The sequence below is a fragment of the Cnephaeus nilssonii genome (genome assembly GCF_951640355.1).
Source record: "Cnephaeus nilssonii genome assembly, chromosome: 13".
Lineage (NCBI taxonomy): Eukaryota > Metazoa > Chordata > Mammalia > Chiroptera > Vespertilionidae > Cnephaeus > Cnephaeus nilssonii.
In genome coordinates this window covers 75,131,880-75,154,203 of record NC_137084.1, presented here as the reverse complement: position 1 = coordinate 75,154,203, position 22,324 = coordinate 75,131,880, and the positions used below count along the sequence as shown (strand labels likewise).

The window sequence follows — 22,324 nt, the reverse complement described above, 5'->3', positions numbered from 1 at the left end:
TATATCAAAGCTGTACTTAAAATCACTCTACTTTTAAATCGCTTGAAAATAGAATTTGTTTTATTTGAAAAGTAAAATGGAGAGAGGTCGCATGTAGTATAGTCCCAAAACTTTTCTAAAGAGAATTATTGTAAAGAAATAATTTTATGTTACAGTTTAGAAAAAGATTTTAGTAAGGAGAATAGTAAATAGAAAAAGAAAATTTTAAATTCATTTAAAAATATTTTGTGTAGGATTTGTATTTTGACTTCAAGAATAACTAAAACAAAAATAGTATTTGTTTAGTTTTGTGTACTTTTCAGAATACTTTCACCTGAATTATTTTGTTTACTCCTTGAAACCACTCTGAGTTTGAAAGAGTAGCTATTTAATCTCTACTTTTTAGAGCAAAAGAAGCATAGATGGGTGAAATGATTACCTTATCAGTAAATGAAATAAAGTATTAAATTATTATTAGCAATTTCAATTGCTTTTTAGTGAATATAATTTTTATTGTTATTTTTAAGGGCATTGATGTGAAGTCAATGGGACGAATATTTGTTGGTTTGGTCAAGTGTGGGGCCTGGGGTTGTTTTGATGAATTCAATAGACTGGAAGAAGCTGTACTATCAGCAGTTTCTATGCAGATCCAGACAATTCAAGATGCTTTGAAGAATCATAGAACTGTATGTGAACTGCTTGGCAAGGAGGTATAAAAATATGTTTGTAATTTAAAGATTTAAAATATTTTATAAGACTTTGCATTATTTATATTCAGGCAGTATCCTATCTTTATTTTTCCTGGCACTACCCCTGTTTCTAACCTGTGACCGATGTTAAACCTTTTTGCCTGTGAATTGTCTCTGAGGTTTCTCCCCCTTTTTTTGGATCTCATTCTACCATTCATCTTCAAACCATATAGAATAATTGAGTTATAATATTTGCTAACATTTATTGAGCATCGGTCTGTGCTAGTACTGTGCTTAGTGTTTTAATGCATTGTTTCATTTCATACTCACCCATCCTTTGAAGTATGTTCTATTACAGTAATGTTGAACACACTGAAAGTTAAAAAACTGTACATTTATCCTCTTATCTATAATAATATATTCACAATACAAGTTTTTCTGGGTAGGCCACAAAAGTAAGACCAGTTGTAAATTATTAACATGTTATTTACATGGTGCTTAAACTCTTGAGAAAGTATTAAGTTTTTACCTCTTTGTTATCAAAATTTATTTTCTTCCATATTTTTTTCCTTTCTTCTTCTTACTAAGAAAGAGTGGTCCTTTCTCCCAACCAGTGCTTATCTTTCCACCTATGCTTTGGAATCAGTTTCCCAGGGACCCTCTTTGAGTTATCCCCTCTGCCTTCCTTCCTCTACCCGTTCCTCATTGGCTTTTAAACATAATCAAGTCTTTTCCTTCTTAGTATATTATACATAATAATGTTATGTAATTAAAACATAAGCAGTCTTAATTCATCTTTTGTTCCAATCACTGCTCTTTCTCTTTTCTTTCCTTTATAGCCAAGTTTTTCTACTCTAGATATTTGCCCATTCATAGTTTACACATTCTAATTTAGCTTCTATTCTTTGAGCTTTGTTGAAATGCCCCTACTAGGTACTCTTCTGATATTCTGCTCTTCTCTGTTAAAGCATTTATTACACTATGATTGCTTCTTTGTTAGAGGGGCATAAACTATTATTGACTTTAGTTCAGAGTTGTGTTGTCTCTGTGTACTTAGCAAATTATAACACAAGGAAAGCTTTGAGTAAACATGTGTTGCGTGAATGAATAGGCATTCAAACTAGTTGTCATCTAAACTTTCAGCCTCAAAAAACTGATTATAAAGAACCTCTATAAAGCAGTATGATTCCTAAGGAGTTTATTATATGTTGAATAAGGAGACGGTTAGCACATTAGTTGTTAGTTTGTTTGCTAAGGTATTTATGTGTAGAAATACATCACAAATTTCTGTTGGTAATGTTTTATATTTATAGTTTCAGATATTTGATGCCTGTATTTTAAATTAATTTTCCAGGTAGAAATAAATTCGAATTCTGGCATTTTTATCACTATGAATCCTGCTGGAAAAGGATATGGAGGAAGACAAAAACTGCCTGATAATCTTAAACAGCTTTTCCGGCCAGTAGCCATGTCTCGCCCAGACAATGAGCTCATTGCAGAAGTTATTCTCTATTCAGAAGGCTTTAAAGATGCTCAAGTATTGGGCAGGAAATTGGTAGCTATTTTCAATCTATCTAGGTGAGTTTTTCTGTTTTATTTTTATATTTTGTGGTTCCAATGATTGATTATGTTTATTAGTGACTTTTTCTCATTTGTCCAATTTATTCAATGACTAGAGGCCCGGTGAATGAAATTCATGCACTCCGGGGCAGGGGTGTCCCTCAGCCTGACCTGCGCCCTCTTGCAGTTCAGTCGGACATCCTTAGCGCTGCCGCAGGGGTGAGAGAGGCTCCCACCATCGCCACTGCGCTCACCAGTCGTGAGCCTGGCTTCTGGCTGAGTGGCAATCCCCCTGTGGGAGCACAATGACCACCAGGGGGCAGCTCCTGCATTAAGCGTCTGCCCCCTAGTGGTCAGTGCGCGTCATAGCGACCGCTTGTTTCGCCGTTCGGTCAATTTGCATATTAGCTTTTTATTTATTCAATGATTTTCATATTGGTGATTGTACTTAAGGTGTGACAGGAAAGATTTTACTTTAAATAATTAAAACATCTGGACCTAAACTACTTGTTTTTCATAAATACTAAAAATCTAAATCTCACTTTTTTAGGAAAAAAAATTTTTGGAGTGCTCCAGCTAAATATTTACTGATCTTATTTACCATTTGACCACTGAAAACATATTCTTTGGAGGGAGTCTTTTATATTTTTTCTTATGTCTTATTTTTGGTAATAGAGACTGGCTTTTAGCTTCTTTGGGTAATTGAGAATTCTAGTCCATATCATTTAAAAGGTAGTGACAACTAGAATTTCAGAGATTGAGAGCTAGAAGGATTGATTAGGAATAAAGGAAACAGATCATTGTATAATAATTAAAATTCTAGCCAGTTTATAGTACAGTTTGGTAATTACAAAATAGTTATTGGGATATAAAGTACAGTATAGGGAATACTGTCAATGTTATTGTATTAACTATGTATGGTGCCAGGTCGGTACTAAAAATATCGGGGGGAGGGGCATTTCATTTGTAAAGTATGTGATTGTCTAACCACTATGCTTTACACCTAATACAAACTGATATTGAATGTAATCTTTAATTGAAAAAAAAAAGTGTGTGTGTGTGTGGGGGGGAGGAAGATAGCCAGTTTATGAACCATTCATCTTCAACATTTTACTTGAGTGATAATTTTGTGTGATTGAGTCTTTTATATAAATGTATGGGATATCAGTCCTCATTTTTATTTGTCAGTAGTTATATTCTGTATTTCTTTGGATATGATGATAAAAGGAATTCCTGATAGCTATTTGATGCTTTATGATTTTCATGGTTTTACTTAAGGGAACTTTTGACACCTCAACAACATTATGACTGGGGTTTGAGAGCTTTGAAGACAGTTCTGAGAGGAAGTGGAAATCTTCTTAGACAACTGAAGAAAACTGGCATTAAACAAGAAGGTCTGATTTATTATTCAAAATATAATCTTATTTTTTAAAATAAGCTTTAGTTTAGAATAGTTTTAGATTTATAGAAAAGTTATAAATACTTTAGTTCAGAGTATATAGGGTTTTTGAATAAGTTATTCCTAGTTTCTTCTGTTGTTAACATCGTACATTTATCAAAACTAATAAAGAAATATTTAGTTTTCAATTGAAGTACTTACTTTATTAGTATTTTCCCTAGTTTTTTGTCTAAAGTTTTAAAATGTGCATTAAATATTAAATAGTTGTTATATATAGAGAAATAGTCTAGCACACTTGTTCTCAATCTTTAATGTGCATTAGAATCCCCTAGAGCAGTGGTTCTCAACCTTTCTAATGCCACAACCCTTTAATACAGTTCCTCATGTTGTGGTGACCCCCAACCATAAAATTATTTTCATTGCTACTTCATAACTGTAATTTTGCTACTGTTAATGAATCATAATGTAAATATCTGTGTTTTCCAATGGTCTTAGGCTCTACAGCAGCGGTTCTCAACCTGTGGAGTAGCAATGAAAATAATTTTATGGTTGGGTATCACCACAACATGAGGAACTGTATTAAAGGGTTGTGGCATTATAAAGGTTGAGAACCACTGCCCTAGAGGCTTGTTAAAACAGATCACTGGATTCCAACCTCAAAGTTCCTGATTTAGTATGTCTGGAGTAGAGCCTAAGAATTTTTCTAGTCTTTAAACAAGAACAGAAACCTTAGAAACACATGGATATTTTCTTTTCCAAAGAGATAATATATACCAAACAAAATAACCTTTTAAAAAACTCAAAAATATAAAGATGTAAAAAATACCTTTTACCTTATAATAATTTTAGATATACAGTAAAGTTGCAAAGATAGCACTCCCATTGTTTCATATTATTTACTATGGTACATTTGTCAAAATGAAGAAACTGACATAGTTACTTTACTATTAACTAAACTTGGACTTCACTTGATGTTTTGCTATTATGATCCTTTTTCTATTCCAGGATTGAATCGTTGAATCTAGGGTCCCACATTGTATTTAGTTGTTCTATCTCCTTAGTCCCCTCTGCGTAATGACAGTTTTTCAGTCTGTTTTTGTTTTCATGACGTTGACAGTCTTCAAGAGTACTGTAGCAGTGCCCAAGTGGCAGGTGGCCACTTGATATGATCATGTGCTTTTTGTCTTTCAGTTTTTTTATGTGATGTATCACGTTTTTTGATTTTGCTGATACTGTACCTAAGTCTTGGCATCCCCAGAATATATCCCATATGGTCATGTTGTATGATCTTTTGGATGTATTGCTGGATGCAATTTACTAATATTTCGTTGAGGCTTTTAGCATCTATGTTCATCAGGGATATTGGCCTGTAATTCTCTTTCTTTGTAATGTCTTTATTTGGTTTTGGGATTAGGGTAATGCTGGCTTCATAGTAAGAACTTGAAAGTGTTCCTTCCTCTTGAATTTTTTGGATAAGTCTGAGGAGGATCAATGTTAGTTCTTCTTTGAATGTTTGGTAAAAGTCCTCTGTAAAGCCATCTGGACCAGGGCTTTTGTTTGCTGGAAGTTTTTTGATTACTGCTTCAATTTTCTCAGTAGTTATCAGCCTATTCAGGTTTTTTTAATTCTTCCTGATTGAGTTATGGAAGATTGTATTTTTCTAGGAATATGTCCATTTTGTCTAGGTCAGCGGTTCTGAACGTGGGGCACACACCCCACAGAGGGGCAATTTGATTTTTAAGGAGGCAATTTGATTTTTAAGGGGTTCGAGAATGAGTTATTAACAGCGAATTTTTTGCATTTCTTATGGTTCTAGGGGCTTCATATGCAGTATATAAATATATATTGTGACATATTCATTTCAGTTCTGTATTATATATGTTGAGACTTGATTTGCTATTTTTCGATATTACAGTATATTATTATTTTTTAAAACACTTTCTTAAACAAGTTATTTCTTCTTCAGTACTTCAACTATCCTTTTTGTTCTTTTATTTTTCTCTTTCATGGATGTCATGTTCTTTGGAAGATTGTTTAGACCAAGTTTATGGCCTTTTATTCTTCCTCCACGTGAATAGGACTTCACTTTTTGAATAATAAAAATTATATATCATGGGGAATTTTAGAGATGTTTAAGTGGGGCATGTTCAAAAAGGGTTGGGAACCACTGCTCTAGGTTGTCTAGTTTGTTGTAGTAGAGTTACAGTCCTTTTTTACAATCCTTTGCATTTCTGTGTGGTCTGTTGTTATGTCACCTCTTTCATTTCTGATTTTGTTTGAGTCCTCTCTCTTTGTTTCTTGGTGAGCCTGACTAGAGGTTCATCAATCATGTTTATCCTTTCAGTGAACAAGCTCTTGGTTCTATTAATCTTTTGTATTGTTTTTTTTTTGTTTTTGTTTTGTTTTGTTTTTGTGTGTGTGTCTATGTCATTTACTAGTATTTCTGCTCTGATCTTTATTATTTTCTTCCTTCTACTTACTCTGGGCTTTTCTTGTTGCTCTTTTTCTAGTTCTTTAAGTTGTAGGGTTAGATAATTTATTACCATTTTTTCTTGTGTTTTTTGAGGTAGGCTTGTAGTGCTATGAACTTCCCTCTCAGGACTGCTTTCGTTGTGTCCCATAGATTTGGGATTGTTGTGTTTTCATTGTCATTTGTTTCCAGAATGTTTTTTATTTCTTATTTGATCTCTTTGGTAACCCATTCATTGTTTAATAGCATGCTATTTAGCCTCCATGTGTTTGATTGCTTTTTATTGTTTTTATTGTACTTGATTTCTAATTTTATGCCATTGTGATCTGAGAAGATGCTTGATGTGATTTCAGTCTTCTTGAATTTGTAGAGACTTAACCTCTGCCCTAATATGTGCTGTATCTTTGAAAATGTCCCAGATGCATTTCAGAAGAATGTTTATTTCGTAGCTTTGGGATGAAATATCTGAAGATGTCAATTAATTCCATCAGATCTAGTGAGTTATTTAGGATTGCTGTTTCTTTGTTGATTTTTTGTCTAGTGTCTTCATCCAATGGTGTCAGTGGGGTATTAAAGTCCCCTACTATGATTGTATTGCTGTCTATCTTTCCTTTGATTTCTTCCAGAAGTTTTTTTTAATGTATTTGGGTGCTTCTATATTGGGTGCATTTCTGTTTACCAGATTATAGCCTCTTGTTGAATTGATCCTTTTAGTATTATAATGTGGCCTTCCTTATCTCTTGTTATGGCCTTCACTTTGAGGTCAATTTTGTCAGATATAACTATTGCTACCCCAGCTTTTTTTCATTTCCATTTGCCTGAAAATTATTTTTCATCCCTTCACTTTCAGTCTGTGTGAGTCCTTTGTTCTGAGGTGGGTCTCTTATAGATAGCATATATATGGGTCATGTTTTCTTATCCATTCAGCTACTCTATGCTTTTGATTGGAGCATTTAATCCATTTACTTTTAAGGTTATTATTGATAGGCACTTGTTTATTGCCATTTTTATTCCTTATGCCTGTGTTGCTTGTCTCCTTTCTATTTCTTCTTTTTACAACAGTCCCTTTAGCATTTCATTCATTGCTTGTTTGGTGGTAATATATTTCCTTAGTTTTTTTTGTTTGTTTGTTTGTTTGTTTTTGTCTGCGAATCTCCTGATTTCACCTTCAATTTTGAATGATAGCTTTGCTGGATAGAGTATTCTTGATTTTATTCCCTTGCTTTGCATCACTTTGTATACTTCATTCCATTCCCTTCTGGCCTGATGTGTTTTTGTTGAGAAATCAGTTGATAGTCTACTGGGAGATCCTTGTAGGTAACTTTCTGTCTCTCTTTGGCAGCCTTTAAGATTCTTACTTTGTCATTGATGTTTGACAATTTAATTATGATGTGTCTTGGTGTTGGTCTTTCTGAGTTCATCTTGTTTGGGACTTTGTGCTTCTTGGACTTGTGTGACTTTTTTCTTCTCAAAGTCAGGGAAGTTTTCTGTCATTATTTCTTCAAATGGTTTTCTAGTTCTTGCTCAATTTCCTCTCCTGGCACCCCTATTATGTGGATGTTGTTTTGTTTCACATGGTCCCAAAGTTCCCCTAGACTTCTTCTGCTTTTTAAGTTTTTTTTTTTTCCATTTGCTGCTCTGTTTGGGTGTGTTTTCTACCTTGCTGATTCAGTTCTCAGGTTCTTCTAGTGTACTGTTGAAACCTTCCATTGTGGTTCTCTATTGCACCTCTGTCATTCTTCATTTCCTCTTGATTCTTACACATGTTGGTGAATTTCTCATCCAGCCTTTTGAGCATTCTTATTCTCATTACTCTGAATTTTTTCTCTGACAAATTGCTTGCCTCCTTTTCATTTATTTCCTTTTCTTGTAATCCCTCCTTTTCTTTCACATGGGGTTGTTTCTTTGTCTTCCCTTTTTGCTGTTTCTTTGTGTTTGTTTCTATGTATTAGATCAAACTGCTATGCCACCCAGATTTTTTGAATTTGTCATATGTAGTAGATGCTGCACTTAGTGGGGCAGTCCCTCAGGTCTTCTGGGTTGGGTATTCTCAGGATGCCGCCTACTTGACATATTTGGATTTTGTTTATAGAGTTGGGTCTTGAATGTTATTGTTCCATTCGTGGATGGGGTCTCCTCTCAGGTATCTGGTTATGTGGTTTGCTCTCTATCACATCGTGCCAACCGTTGTGGAGGTGCTGACTGAACTGCACAAAATACAACATGACAAGACACGATACAAAATAAAAAATATATTATTGTACACAAGACACCTATAACCCCAATAAAAGTGACCACCAAAGGAAAGAGAATTAGGTGAGAGAAAAGAGACCAAAAATTATAGCGAGAAAAGAGAAATAGGAAAGAAGAAAAAGAAAAGAAAAATATGGGAAGAAAACCCCACAGAACAAACAGATAATCCAAAAAGCGCAAACAAAAAATACCTAGAAAAAAGGGAGGCAGAATCTGTAGAGGCATAGCTTAAATACAGAAAATAAGGTTAAGGAATTGGATGAATAGGGGAAGGACCACAGTTTAGTATAGAGGAGGGAGAAAGAGGATGAGTGGATAAGAAGAAAAAGAAATAAAATGTTTGTTTATCTTTCTTTGAAAAGGAGAATAGAGGAGAGAGCAGATGGGCCTGAATTTAGGAAGTGAAAATAATTTAAAAATTAGGAGAAGCAAAGAGCAAGATAGGTGAGGGGGAAAAAATGACTAGTGAAGAAAGAGAAAAAGAGAAGGGAAAATGGAGTAAGAGCAGGGAAGAGGAAATTAGATATATTAATAAGCCAACAGAGTCTACAATAATAATAACACATCAATGAAGGAGATAAAGAAGATAAATTTTTAATAAGGGGGTCAAAAGAAAGAGACAAACTCAACAGGGATGGGAGAAGAAACACAAGATGAAAAGGGAGAAGTGAGGAAGAAAAAGGTGAAAAAGGAAGATAAAACAATAAAAAAATAAAAATAGAATAAAGAAAAAATACTAAAAAAATAAAGTGAAGCATTGTTCGCTTCCGCCTAGTTTTAATGCCCCAAGGGATCTGGGTTAGGACCCCACTCTTCTGTTCTGTCTGCCAATTCTGGGCTTCCTGTTAGTTAGTTAGGTGCTGACCACTGTCAGGCATTGTCTCTGGCGTTCAGCACCGTGTTGAATCACCAAGTGACCCACTGCTCCTATGTTTGTGTCTGTCTCCACAGGCCTTGGCTGCAGGCAGGTGGGACCAATCTGCTCTCTTTACCTGTCTGCCAGCTGTCAATCTCAATCACTCAAGCGTCTGACTGGGCTTTAGGTGGGGGTGGTGCTGTTTCGCTTTCTGGGAATTACTAGTAGATTGATGTTTTTCCCCTCACCCAGAGCTACTCTGCGAGTGTCCCAAAATATTACTCTGGCCTTGGTTGGTCAGAGATCCTTGTATGGAGACCAGTGGAGCTGGCTGGCAACCTGGAGTTTTTATCAGTGTGATTCCCAGAATAGTGGACCTGACAGGCCCCTCTACCAACCCAGTCACTGAGGGCTCTTTGGGGCTATTCAGAGCCTTTGTTTCCTTTGTAAAGCTCAGAATGCAGGCAGGGGGTGGCAGGCTGTATTACCTACTGGGAGGGACTAGCTCTTCAGGAGAGAAATGGCCGTTTAGGTTTGGAAGGTTATGAATGTCCCAATGTCAGATTTCTAGTCTCCTCTCCCTGCCCTGCTTCCTGCCACAGCTTCTCCTCAGGTGCCACAAATCTGTACCTCTATCTGCACCACATCTGAGGGTGCGTATTTGCAGTTGAAAAGGGCTATGTACTGGGTTTAGGGAATAAAAGCAAAGACAAAACAAAGGGAAAACAACCACAAAACTGCGGGTTTCTCTCCCCCAGGCACTGCACTGCTTGGGCTGTTTTTCAGGGTGCAGCCCCTCGCAGCTGTGGTCTTATACCTAGATTCGCCAGCTATGTCTTTTCCTTTTCACAGTCGGGTATTACGCCTGTGGCCAAGGGATGCAGCCTTGGTGCAGTGCAGCTTCCTCCTCACCCTCTGGCCCAGTGGTCTTGTGTCCCTCTCCAACCCAGATCTCCGTTCCTCCCATTCTACAGGTGTCATCTGCTCCTTCTTGTTGTGAATTATCTCCTCAGCTGTGTCCCATTTGCTAATTCCGGGTGGATGTTCTCTGATTTAGTTGTCTTTCCAGTCTGGCTCTGGGACGAGGTGCATGACATGTCTGCCTCGTTAGCTGCCTTTTTCCCCCCCCAGAGAACATTTTGACCGTTGCCAGACCAGACGGGAGTGGGGTTAGGGGAATGGGTGAAAAAGGTGACAGAGTAAAGAAGTACATATGGTAGTTACAGAATAATTATGGGGATGTAAAGTACGGCATACTGAATATAGTCAATAATATTGTAATAACTATGAATGATGTCAGATTTATTGGGTGAGCACTTAGAAAGTTATATAAATGTGTAATCACTTGGTTGCACACCTGAAACTAATGTAATATTGTGTGTCTGAAACTGAAAAATAAAAAAATTATTTAAAAAGTTAAAGCACTGAAGAAGGTAAGACAGCACAGGAAAAAGGATTATATGAAGTTACCTATTTGTACTCTAAATGATTAAAGTATACATCTTAAAAAGGAAGGTACTTTAGCTATATTATTAGGTGAGCGTATGCCAGGTGAAGTGATTCAATTACTGTTTTTCAGTTGTTTATTCTGGTGATTTTTAAGAAAGATTAAAATTATACTTGCAGTAAATAAAGATGACTTATTTGTGAGAGATTATTCAGTGCTGGAAATAATCTCTAGTGCAATCAAACCTCTTTGTATATACTTAAACATAGAAATGTTAAACAATTTATAAAAATACCAGGCTAAAAATAGTTTCTTGCCTTTATGTATACGTCTTATCAATCAGCAGCTGATATCCTTGAAAAAATAAGAATCTTACAATCATTTAATATTTACATTGGGTTTAAGAATAGGTTTATGAGTCAGTTTTGAGCAAGGCTGATAGAAGATTTTTGCTTTGTTTGTTAGTTTTTAGTCATAGTACATAAAATCTCTGCAGGAAATATTGGTATATTTAGAGATATATCTGAATCTGGAATTAGTTGGTTTGGGTTTAAATTCCAGCTGTATAAAATAATACTGCTGTGCATTTTCTGGTAAGTCATTAAACCCTTGGAGATTTAATGTTCTCATACGTAAAATTAGACTAATACTAGTAATGCTTCCTTACTTTACACAGTTGTTACAAGGTTTTTTATCAAAATAGTAAAGTACTATGCCAATGTAAATTATAATAATTTTTAATATTAATTAACGCCTGAGAATGCCTGGGATTTAAATTCTATGAAAAAGCATTCATGATTCTACCTATTGGTACTTATTTTTCAGCAGTCAAAAGATAATAAGGTAGACTTATCAATTCACATGATAACATAGGTCTTTAAATGTTACTGAATTCTAGTGCATCATTTAATTACTAACAGTGCATATTAAGGCACTTAAACACTATTTTTATCGTCATTAACTTCATAACTAATAATTTTAAAATGAAACTTTTTCTCTAGTTAATGAAAGTCATATTGTGGTACAAGCACTGAGGCTTAATACTATGTCAAAGTTTACATTTGCTGATTGCACTCGGTTTGATGCACTGATCAAAGATGTGTTTCCTGGAATTGACTTTAAAGAAGTAGAATATGATGAACTGAGTGCTGCATTACAGCAAGTCTTTGAGGAGGCCAATTATGAAATCATACCCAATCAGGTAACTGTCAAGAATATTTTATACTAAATTGACCCTTCCTACTAGTTAATTCCTTATCACCTATCTATTCTTTATCTTTTCATCTTATCTTTTGTCTTTCCACTGAAATCTTATTTGCTCAGGGAAGCCTTTCCTGACCTTTAAGTCCAGATTAGTTCACCTTGTTATGTGCTTTCTCGTTATACAGTTTGTCCCTTAAAAATGTGTACAGACTTTAACAGCTCAGTTTTGAAAATGAAATTTATTTGAATAAACTCTGGCTTTACAATTATCCAAAGTGTGTGTATACATTTTTTGGGATACCCTATATATATTTGTTTAGGTTTCATTTTGTATTTGATTAATATTGATTCTCCCTCCTCAGCTAGTAGTCTCCATGAAAGGCAGGATTCATGTCTATTTTTACTCACCATTTTATTCCTTGTGCCGTTTACAGAGCCTGGCATATAATAGATCCATTTCATATAAATGTTATATATAAAATGGTGATGTTCACCTTCATCACTTATTTTAGTGTTTGTCAATTTCTTAGCAGTTCTTTTTAGTAGGTCTTTTTATGTAGCACAAGTACACGTTTAAAATGAACACTTTTTTTTCTCTTTTTTTTTTTTGAGGGACACAGGATATAAATGGGTGAACAAGTGAATAAAGTAATAAATATAGTATATTTGATGAATGAGTGAGAGAAGAACATAATAGACATGTATTGGCAAATAACTTAGAAAACATTTTTTTAAGGAAATACTGGATTTAAAGATCACATTGTATATATGTTCAGATTTATTTAGGAATATTTTTTTAATTTAAGGCTTTATCTTCCACTGAAGAAATCAAAGGCTTAATTTACATACAATAACTGTTATAGAATGAGTGCAGAGATGTATATATTGTGTACTGCAAGTCATTTTTTACCATGTTCTTTTCTACTAGATCAAGAAGGCTTTAGAATTGTATGAACAATTACGCCAGAGGATGGGAGTTGTTATTGTTGGTCCAAGTGGTGCTGGAAAGTCAACTCTATGGAGAATGCTAAGGGCAGCACTTTTTAAAATTGGCAAAGTGGTAAAACAGTATACCATGAATCCCAAAGCTATGCCTAGACATCAATTATTAGGCCATATTGACATGGATACAAGGGAATGGTCTGATGGTGTTTTGACAAATAGTGCTCGCCAAGTAGTTCGAGAACCTCAAGGTTGGTCTTCGTTGTGTGAATCATTGCTATACTTAATTTTAGTGGATGATAGATCTTGTGTATAATGCTACTCTTATCAAGTCTTATACATGACCATGAACTGCTTTTTTTTTTTTAATCCTCACTTGAGGGGGGGATAGGAGAAGAGAGAGAGAGAGAGAGAGAGAAGAGAGAAGAGAAACATTGATGTGAAAGACACATTGATTGCCTCCCACGAGCAACCAGACCAGCGGCAGGGATCAGACTTGCAACCCAGATAAGTGCCCTTGACTGGGAATCAAATCCACAATCTTTCCATGCAAAGGCCAATGCTCTACCACTGAGCCACACCGGTCAGGGCCATCAACTGCCTTTCAATGATGTATATTGATATTTTACTTTGGAGGGGCCCAAGACATGCAATAATACCTATACTCTATGGCAACTTTATTATAATAGGAGCTCAGAGTAATCTGGGTGAGTTGAAATTCACAACTAGATTAATTTACTGAATAAATACACAATTTTTGATTGCTGAGTTGATACCATAATGCCTCATAAATAAGCAAGATGACAAATTTTTATTTAGGATTAAAATTGGTATCTTTACAAATACTTTTAACTCATCAGTTTGAATACAGTGTTTTAAATAATTTTGAAAATTTAACTTGTAAAATAGTAGACTTCAAGGTATAAATTTTTTGGCTTGGTGGTTAAGAGAGTTTTTGGCCAGAATCAAGTGAAGACTTCCTACTTTTTGTTAGGACATAATTTAATTATAGTTGTTTATCTAAGCCAGTGAGTGAAAAGTTTAGAAATCTAATACATTGAAAGGGATTTTCAATATAGTCTTTTCATTTTCAATGTAGTCAATATTATTACACTAACTAGAAACCAGATATTACCTATACTCTTTCTCACACTTAAAAAAAAAATCTTCACCCAAGGATATGTTTTTATTGATTTTGGAGAGAGAAAGAAACACCCATGTGAGGGAGAAACATCGACTGGTTGCCCTCCATACCTGCACTGACCGGGAATTAAACCTGTAACCTAGGTATATGCCCAACTGACTACCTGGCCAGGGCTTTCTCACACTTTTATTGTTGGTACTTCTATCTTTGACTTGTTTTAAAGGTCCAAGTACAACTTGAAATCACTGATTTTAAGAGGAATGGATAAAAAAGGTTTCTCCTATGGAAAGACTCATATACACACTTGCTCACTACTTCTTCCTTTTAAATCACCTTTTTATATATCAAAAAGTTAGTGGCGAATTTTAAAAATTTCTCTAAAGAGTGGGTTCTCAATATTTTCTAAAAGAGATATTACATAGCAAGCATTCATACATTCTTATGACATGGTAGAAGACAAGGTTAAGGAAATAGAAATACTTAACTCTTGCACACCATGTTTTCTTTCAGTGAGATTTCATTTCTGTATGTTTGTAGATAAATAGAATATTATCACATGCTATATAAGGTGATTGGCCAGCTGAGCCAGGATAATCCATGGGGTCTGCAGCACATTTGAAGTGCACATTTACGTAAAAAATTTCAACTTGTTCTATGTTTTGTTCTTTATATTTAACTTCAGTAATATAAAGTAATACTTATGGAAATCACTTCTAACGAGTAAGAGAATTATTTATTCCTTATTTTTAATTATTATCATTGCATATATTTTTATTCGATCTTTACTTTTATGGTTTGAAAATAGATGTCAGCTCATGGATAATCTGTGATGGTGATATTGATCCTGAATGGATAGAATCTCTGAATTCGGTTCTGGATGACAATCGACTGCTCACTATGCCCAGTGGGGAAAGGATTCAGTTTGGCCCAAATGTTAACTTTGTATTTGAAACTCATGATTTAAGTTGTGCCTCGCCAGCCACAATATCTAGAATGGGAATGATCTTTCTTAGGTAAACCATAAAAGCAACTGCATATGTTATATTAGAATGTTCTTTAATTATTACTTTGGTTTCATAGTTAAGTGAATTATGTATTTTATAAATAATGTATAATTTTCTTCTTTTTTTAATAACTTTTTTGTTTGCTAACTTTTAATTATTTCAGAGAGTTACTGTTTTACTGCAATTGAATTATTTCAGCAATGTTGTCCTATCACAATTTCTAAATAATTATTTTTGTTTGCTTAAGTGAAACAGAAAGTATTTAATTTGTTTTCTTGTTTTTTCTATTACTGTTATTTAAACTTTTAAAAAAATCCTCACTGGAGGATATGTTCACTGATTCTAGGAGAGAGGAGAAAGAAGGAGAGAGTGAGAGAGAGAAACATCAATGTGAGCGAGACACATTGATTGGTTGCCTTCTGTATGTATGTGCCCACTGGGATTCGAACCCACAGCCTTTTGTTGTATGGGACAATGCTCCAACCAACTGAGCCACCTGGTCAGGTCAGAGGCTAATATTATAAAGCTTAGTGTTAGTATTTTAATAATAGAATCTCAGATTTATAGAATTTTAAGATTAATCCAAGTTCAAATGATCTTATGGTCCAACCTTTAATTTTACAATTTCGAAATCTCTTTTCTTAATACTTATTTTTCTTCTTTAGTATCTGGAAGAGGCTTAAAGAGCAAAAATGAATAGTAAACTAATTTTAGATATGTACATGTCAGAACATGGACATTTGAGCCAGTTTTAGCTCCTGAAATGAGTAATTAGAATGTTCTCTTTTACTTTCTGAATTTGTTTAGAATTTGATGTTTATCAGTCTATATAAAGTGCTCTACTGTTTTAGGGCCATTTAAAGCGATTTTATGTGTTGTATGATACATGATACTGTTATTTCTTTGGTTTAAATTTATTGTTTCCAAAATTATTTCATTACTTACTTCTTTGAAATATTTATATTAAACTTGTAATAAACTCTAACTAACATTTTGAGATTTTATTAAAAATATAACATTGGGTTTACAGCTTTAGTAGCAATAGTTCACACAATTTATCTTGCTTATTTCATGTATTCTTAAAATTTTATGAAGAAATATAGGATAAAATGAAAAATTATAATTAAATTTAAAAATATCTATTGAATGTATATTTGCCATAAAGTTAGTCATTTTAGGAGAGACAAAGCAGGAAAGGATTAAAACTTGCACTTAAAGAGAGCTGCTTTTTATGGAACATATGTTCAAGTAGAGGAAATAAGACAATTATAATACAAGATAGCATATAAGCAAAGTAAATGGTGAGTAGAATGCCATGGATATTGCTGTAGAAGTTTGAAAACTGTTGGTGAACCAGATATTGCTTGTGAGAGGCTTAATAAGTATATGTGATTTCATGTAAAATATGAATACATTTTGTTTGATTAGCTCGGACCTAAGTTTCATTTATTTCTTCAGTAGATATTTATTGACCACTTGCTATAGAATAAACCAAGAGGACCTTTTAATAGTGAAAGCGACTACAACTGAAACTAATACAAAATAATTTAAACTATATTTGAAAAATAAAATTAAAAATAGTGAAAAAGAATGCTATTAATTATCCTGGGGCAATGAGTATAAACTAGGATTGTCTTGGACAAACCTGGAAGGCAGTTGCCTGAGGCATTAGGGAGATGCCATTAATGACAATGTCTTTATTTTGAAGGAACTTGGAGTCTTGTTTATAGGTTTTGAGGTGATCTAATATAACTGAAATATTTACCTTTGATCTTTCCATTTTTCTTTTCCTTATTAGACTGGATAGAAAGTCAAGGGCTCAGTATTTAATATTGTTGTGATGAAACAGTGTTACAAGATAGGAAAAATAATGCACTTGTGGGCCCCTGTCAATTCTAAACTTATTAATCTCTGAGTTGTTTTTAGTATAATTATTTTATAATTATGTAATATATTATTTTGAATAATATGTCAATATGATATTTAATATCAGTCATGGGTGTTAGTCATATAATTAAGTGCCTTGCTATAAGAATTATACTGTAGAAAGAGTTTTTAATAATGCCATGGAAATTTAGGTAGTTGATATTTTTGGGATAGAGAAAAAGAGCAAGTATTTTTGAAGATCTGTGTTAAGATGCTGAAATAGGTTTCCATGAACTTTAATGTGCATTTGAATCACTCAGGGATTTTGTTAAAGTGAATATTTTGCTTTAGTGGGTCTGGGATGGGATTTGGGATTCTGTATTTCCAACAAGCAGACCACACTTTGAGTATAGGTTTAGTCTACTTTTTTGCTATATTGCAGATAATATAATTCTTTAATTTATATTTATAGTAATACAGATGAAATTTATTTGCTTTATTTATGAAAATGATATCTTCATGTATGGGAATATGGAGAAATAACTAACATATGCACATGAAATCAACATGTAGCAGATACATGTATGGAGTGTTTAGTTTATTGGACCAGAAATTTATTTTGAAAATAAATTGACAATTTCTTCTTAAATAATTTCTTACATGTTTGTTCATCTGTTTTAGTGATGAAGAGACCGATATTAATTCGCTGATAAAATCTTGGTTGAGGAATCAGCCTCCTAAACATAGGAATAACCTTGAAACCTGGATTGGAGATTACTTTGAAAAAGCTTTACAGTGGGTTCTAAAACAGGTAAGTTAACTATACTATTTCACAATTGATCATTTAGGTGAGACGTATAATGATTAAGAGTATTGTTTACATATAGTTGCCTTTTAGTAGAACTCTGTCAGAATATGGGGTTGGAGTAACAGGTAGGTGTCTTCATTGCTGTCCTATATCTCTTGGCATAATGTTTTATTATGTTAATCTTAAAACACTTTAATTCTCCCATCCACAATATCTTGCACTGCTTACCTAAAAATCTTGACTACAGTGTATTGGAATATCTCTCTAATTTTATTTTATTTTATTTTTTAAAATATATTTTTATTGATTTTAGAGAGGAAGGGAGAGGGAGAGATAAAAACCTCAGTGACAGAGAATCATTGATGGGCTGCCTCCTGCACGTCTCCTACTGGGTATCGAGCCTGCAACTTGGGCATGTGCCCTGACCAGGAATTGTATCATGACCTCCTGGTTCATAGGTCATTGCTCAACCATTGAGCCTCATGGACCAAGTTATCTTTCTAATTTTAATAGCAAAATCATCTTGTCACATTTTACTATGTCATTAAATACTTACATATGTATCATGCTAAAGACAATGTCAAGTTACTACTAAAGTAGAAAAAGGATGGTGACTTATAATATTATTATTATTATTATTTTTGTTTAAATTTCTTTATTGATTAAGGTATCACATATTTGTCCTCATCCCCCCATTCCCATCCCAAACCCCTCCCCAGGCATGCCCCTACTCCCCTGTTGTCCTTGACCACAGGTTAGGCTCATATGCTTGCACACAAGTCCTTTGGTTGATCTCTCCCCCCTACCCCCACCCTCCCCTACCCTCCCTCTGAGGCCCGACAGTCTGATCCATGCCTCCTTGTCTCTGGGTCTGTTCTTGTTCATCAGTCTATGTTGTTCATCATTTCCCCTAGATGAGTGAGATCATGTCCTACTAGAAATACACTTATAAGAACCGAAAATGAGACAAGCAGTAATGGTTATGCTAAAAGGAAAATGAATCAGTCTGTAGTGAGTTTCTTTCTGGGCCAATAGTTCTTTTGAGACCCAATTTCAATGTCAAACAGTTCCTTATGTGTACATGTCAGCAATGATATTACAGTTCTGGATGGTGGACAAATGGTGGTAATGCAGGTCCGACCCTCTCTGGTTTGGTCCTGGGCAACCTGCAGTGATGCACAGCTGCTGACTGCTAGTATGGCAAGGTGATGTCAGCGTCTTCCATCTCTGGACTGTTTCTCTTCTGTCTTCATGGCTGGAGTAGTCCTGTCAATTCCTCTCTGTTGCCGGAATCCACATGGTCTCGGAGTTGTTTTCTGAAAATATACAAACATATTCTTGACCAAAAGTTAATAAAGGAATATTTTCTATAAATTTGACTTGGGATCCTTTTTCATTTTTTGCCCAAATGATTTTCCTCTGGCTTGTTTTGACACCATGTGTGTTTTTCATGGGTGTCTTGCTGTTAGCATTACAATTAATTTTCTAAAGTACAAATTTTCTAGATGTAATTTACTTACAGGATATTTTTCCTTACATGATATTCTTCTACTATCTCCCCTTTTTTGATTTAAATATTAGGAGGCTTTTGAAAATTTTATAATGTAGTCTTGATAGCTTTTAAATTTTAATTTTTTGCACTATAATATGACTGCTTTAGGTTCATTACATGTTATGCAATTTTATCATGAGATGAACTACCAATAAAAATTTTAGTTAACACTTTAGGAACTGCTTTTTGTCCAATACAATTAATTTTTCTAGAATATTCGCTTATTTCAATTAGCCAATTTAAATTAACCTGAAAACTTGACTACTATTTTACTGTCAAATTTATTACTCTAACAACAATCTTACTTTACCCTGTAAATATTAGTGGAAAGGATTATTTGCCTCTTGAGTAGGCCCTGAGCATTCCTGGTGGTAGGCTGGATTTAGATATCAAAAACTCACTTCCCCACACCATGGGTTCAAGACAACTCAAACAAGTCTTGTTGCAGTGAGAGGGCAGCTGCTGTCAGCCAAGTCTCTGTCTGTTACCCGGGTCCCGATTTGAGCTGGGCATGGGAAGTTAAGCAGCCATGGGGGCAGGAGACTTCCCTCAGAAGGGTTCAGGGTTCAGGCCCCTGCAAAGTTGGGGGGGTGAGGACTTATAATATTATTAAAATATTTGTTTATTAAAATTTTTATTAAATATCTAAAATATGTCAAGTATACCTCTAGTTGAGACTTTGAGAGTTGAATGTTAATAGGATAATCCTTTCCTTAAGAACAGTTTTTCTAATGGAGCAAAATGAATGTAAAAAGATAATCACAGTATAATGGGTTGAAGAGAGTCCTAGGAAGTTTTAAAAAGGAGATCACACTGAATTTTGAATTTGAAGCATGAATAGAAGTTTAGTGTGCAAAGAAGACAATGGAGGGCTTTCAGAGATTCTTTGTCAACATTTCTTGGTTTTTCTTTTATGTTATTGCTTTTATGAAAAATGTGAAAAAAAGTAGAGGAAATTGCTTATTCTCTAGGTGCTTATAATTGAACTAGAGGCCCGGTGCACGAATTTGTGCACCAGTTGGGTCCCTCGGCCTGGCCAGCAATCAGGGCCAATTGGGGCTGATGGGGGCCGGCTGGCCAGGGAGGGACCACAGGAGGGCTCCAGGGCATGGCCAGCCTGTCTAGCCCAGTCCCAATCGGCCAGACCCCAGCAGCAAGCTAACCTACAAGTCAGAGCGTCTGCCCCTAGTGGCCATGCACATCATAGCGACTGGTGGAATGGTCGAACAAACAGTCAAATGAATGGTCGGACACTTAGCATATTACACTTTTATCATATAGGATGTTAGCAATTATAATATAATTGAAAGAAACTGTGCTTTGCTACAGAAGAGCAAAGGAAGAGACAGCTCAGGCAGACTGAGGGCTGGTGGGAATAGTTCTTTCCCTGAGGCCTTCAGGGAAATCTATCTCATTTGTATCACTTCCCATGAATCCCTATTCCTCTATCTTTCATCCTCCCAAAGTCAAAAAAGAAAAAAGTTGAGCAAACTAAAATGACATCTCCATTTCTCTGTATGTCCTATTTAATCCCAAAGTATTGACCTCTAAGTCAAGTTCAGATTAACAGAAACTTTCAAAAAACTCACTGCCTGTCTTAACTCCTTATTGTATCCCAAGAACCAAGTATGCTAATAAGAGAGTGGTGAGTGAATGAGCACACATATGCTCAATTAAATACTTGATGCCTGTGTTCTAGCACCTTTTCAGTAGATAGGTTATTTCATTAATATAAAATATACAGAGCCTATTAAGGCTCTCCAATGCAAATACCTTGAGGTCATCTACTTATATGCTGTTAATGTTAGAATGAGAAATATAAATGATACTAGATGGAATATATAGGGGTTTGTGATTGTAGAAATGATGATAGGATAAGATTATTAAGCCATAGAGTGGATATCAAAGATTCAGTTAGAAATAAACTGGTTTGTTTTGAGTTCAGGTCCCTGTTATTGTTTCAAATATATTTTTTTTATGTGTTGAGGGTTCTTTCTTATTCTATACTTTGTTCACCATGTTCAGATTCTGAGAGATATATCATAATGGATGTTCTAGACAAATACTGATTTTATTTGTAACCAGAGTTTTGCTTTCTTGTATTAATTTAGAAAATTAGACCATCTAGAACAGTGATGGGCAACCTTTTGAGCTTGTTGTGTCAAACTTCGCCAAAAAACTGAGCGTAACTCGGGTAGTGTGTCACTTTGAGGAAAAAACATTATTTCGCAAATGTTTCATCCTCGGCATGCGGCCGCCTCAGCGGCCACGTGTCATCAGAAATGGCTACGTGTGTCAATGCTGACACACGTGTCATAGGTTCGCCATCACTGATCTAGAATAACATATGTGGGTTTCCTCTATCTCGCTTTAAAGCCTAAAATTCTTTGCCTGGCCTAAGCAGTGGATTTCGACCCATTTTCCTTTTCCTGCTCATCCTCTCATTTCTCCATTCTTACAAAATATTTATTATTCAGGCAGAATGGTTTTCTAAAAAATGCGAATTGGATCATTTTACACTGTGACTTAAGAACACTAAAGGCAATGAAAATAAAACTTGCACTCCTTTCCATGGCCTATGTAATTCTGCACACTTGGGCCCTTGCCTGCCTCTCTAGGTTAAACCACCTTTCCTTTGCTTACTCAGACTTCTTTTAATTCCTTAACTATATCAGTGGTTTACCTTTGCATATGTTGCATGGCCAGATCTCACTTTTCAGATGTTAGTATCAATGTCACTCACCTTTGTCAAAGAGACCTTGAACCCTCAATCTGACTTACTCAAAACACTGTTCTGCTACTCTATAGCTTTTACCACAATTTGTTAACTATTTCCTCTACTAGATGTGAGTTCTATGATAAAAGTACTCTGTTTAGATCACTCTTTAAAAAATTCCTAGCACTGCATACAGTTTCTGTGCATAGTTGGTTCTTAGTAAATACTTTTAGATTAATGAGAACCCTTTCTTCTCCTAACTCCCTGGCAGTTACACAGGGGTCCTAGAGGACCACAGATCAAAATCATCTGTATGACCTCAGTCCAAAAGTTTCATTTTAAAATTTTGCTAGGGAGAAAGTTCCCAAATGTGTTTTCATTTAAGCTTGCTTTTTACTAGCTTTCTTGTCCAGTGCCATCAATCCAGCCCTAGTCT

At 34.9% G+C, this 22,324-nt stretch overlaps 1 protein-coding gene across 1 annotated transcript in view; it reads left to right on the top strand.

The window, feature by feature from the left end:
• DYNC2H1 (dynein cytoplasmic 2 heavy chain 1) overlaps positions 1 to 22,324 on the top strand; it is a 178,840-nt gene that overhangs the window by 70,035 nt on the left and 86,481 nt on the right. The window contains exons 34-40 of the mRNA XM_079788478.1: positions 507 to 689; positions 2,023 to 2,246; positions 3,507 to 3,622; positions 11,655 to 11,854; positions 12,785 to 13,049; positions 14,748 to 14,955; positions 17,494 to 17,623. Of these exons, the coding sequence (XP_079644604.1) occupies positions 507 to 689; positions 2,023 to 2,246; positions 3,507 to 3,622; positions 11,655 to 11,854; positions 12,785 to 13,049; positions 14,748 to 14,955; positions 17,494 to 17,623 (1,326 nt within the window). The remainder of the gene's footprint in view (positions 1 to 506; positions 690 to 2,022; positions 2,247 to 3,506; positions 3,623 to 11,654; positions 11,855 to 12,784; positions 13,050 to 14,747; positions 14,956 to 17,493; positions 17,624 to 22,324) is intronic.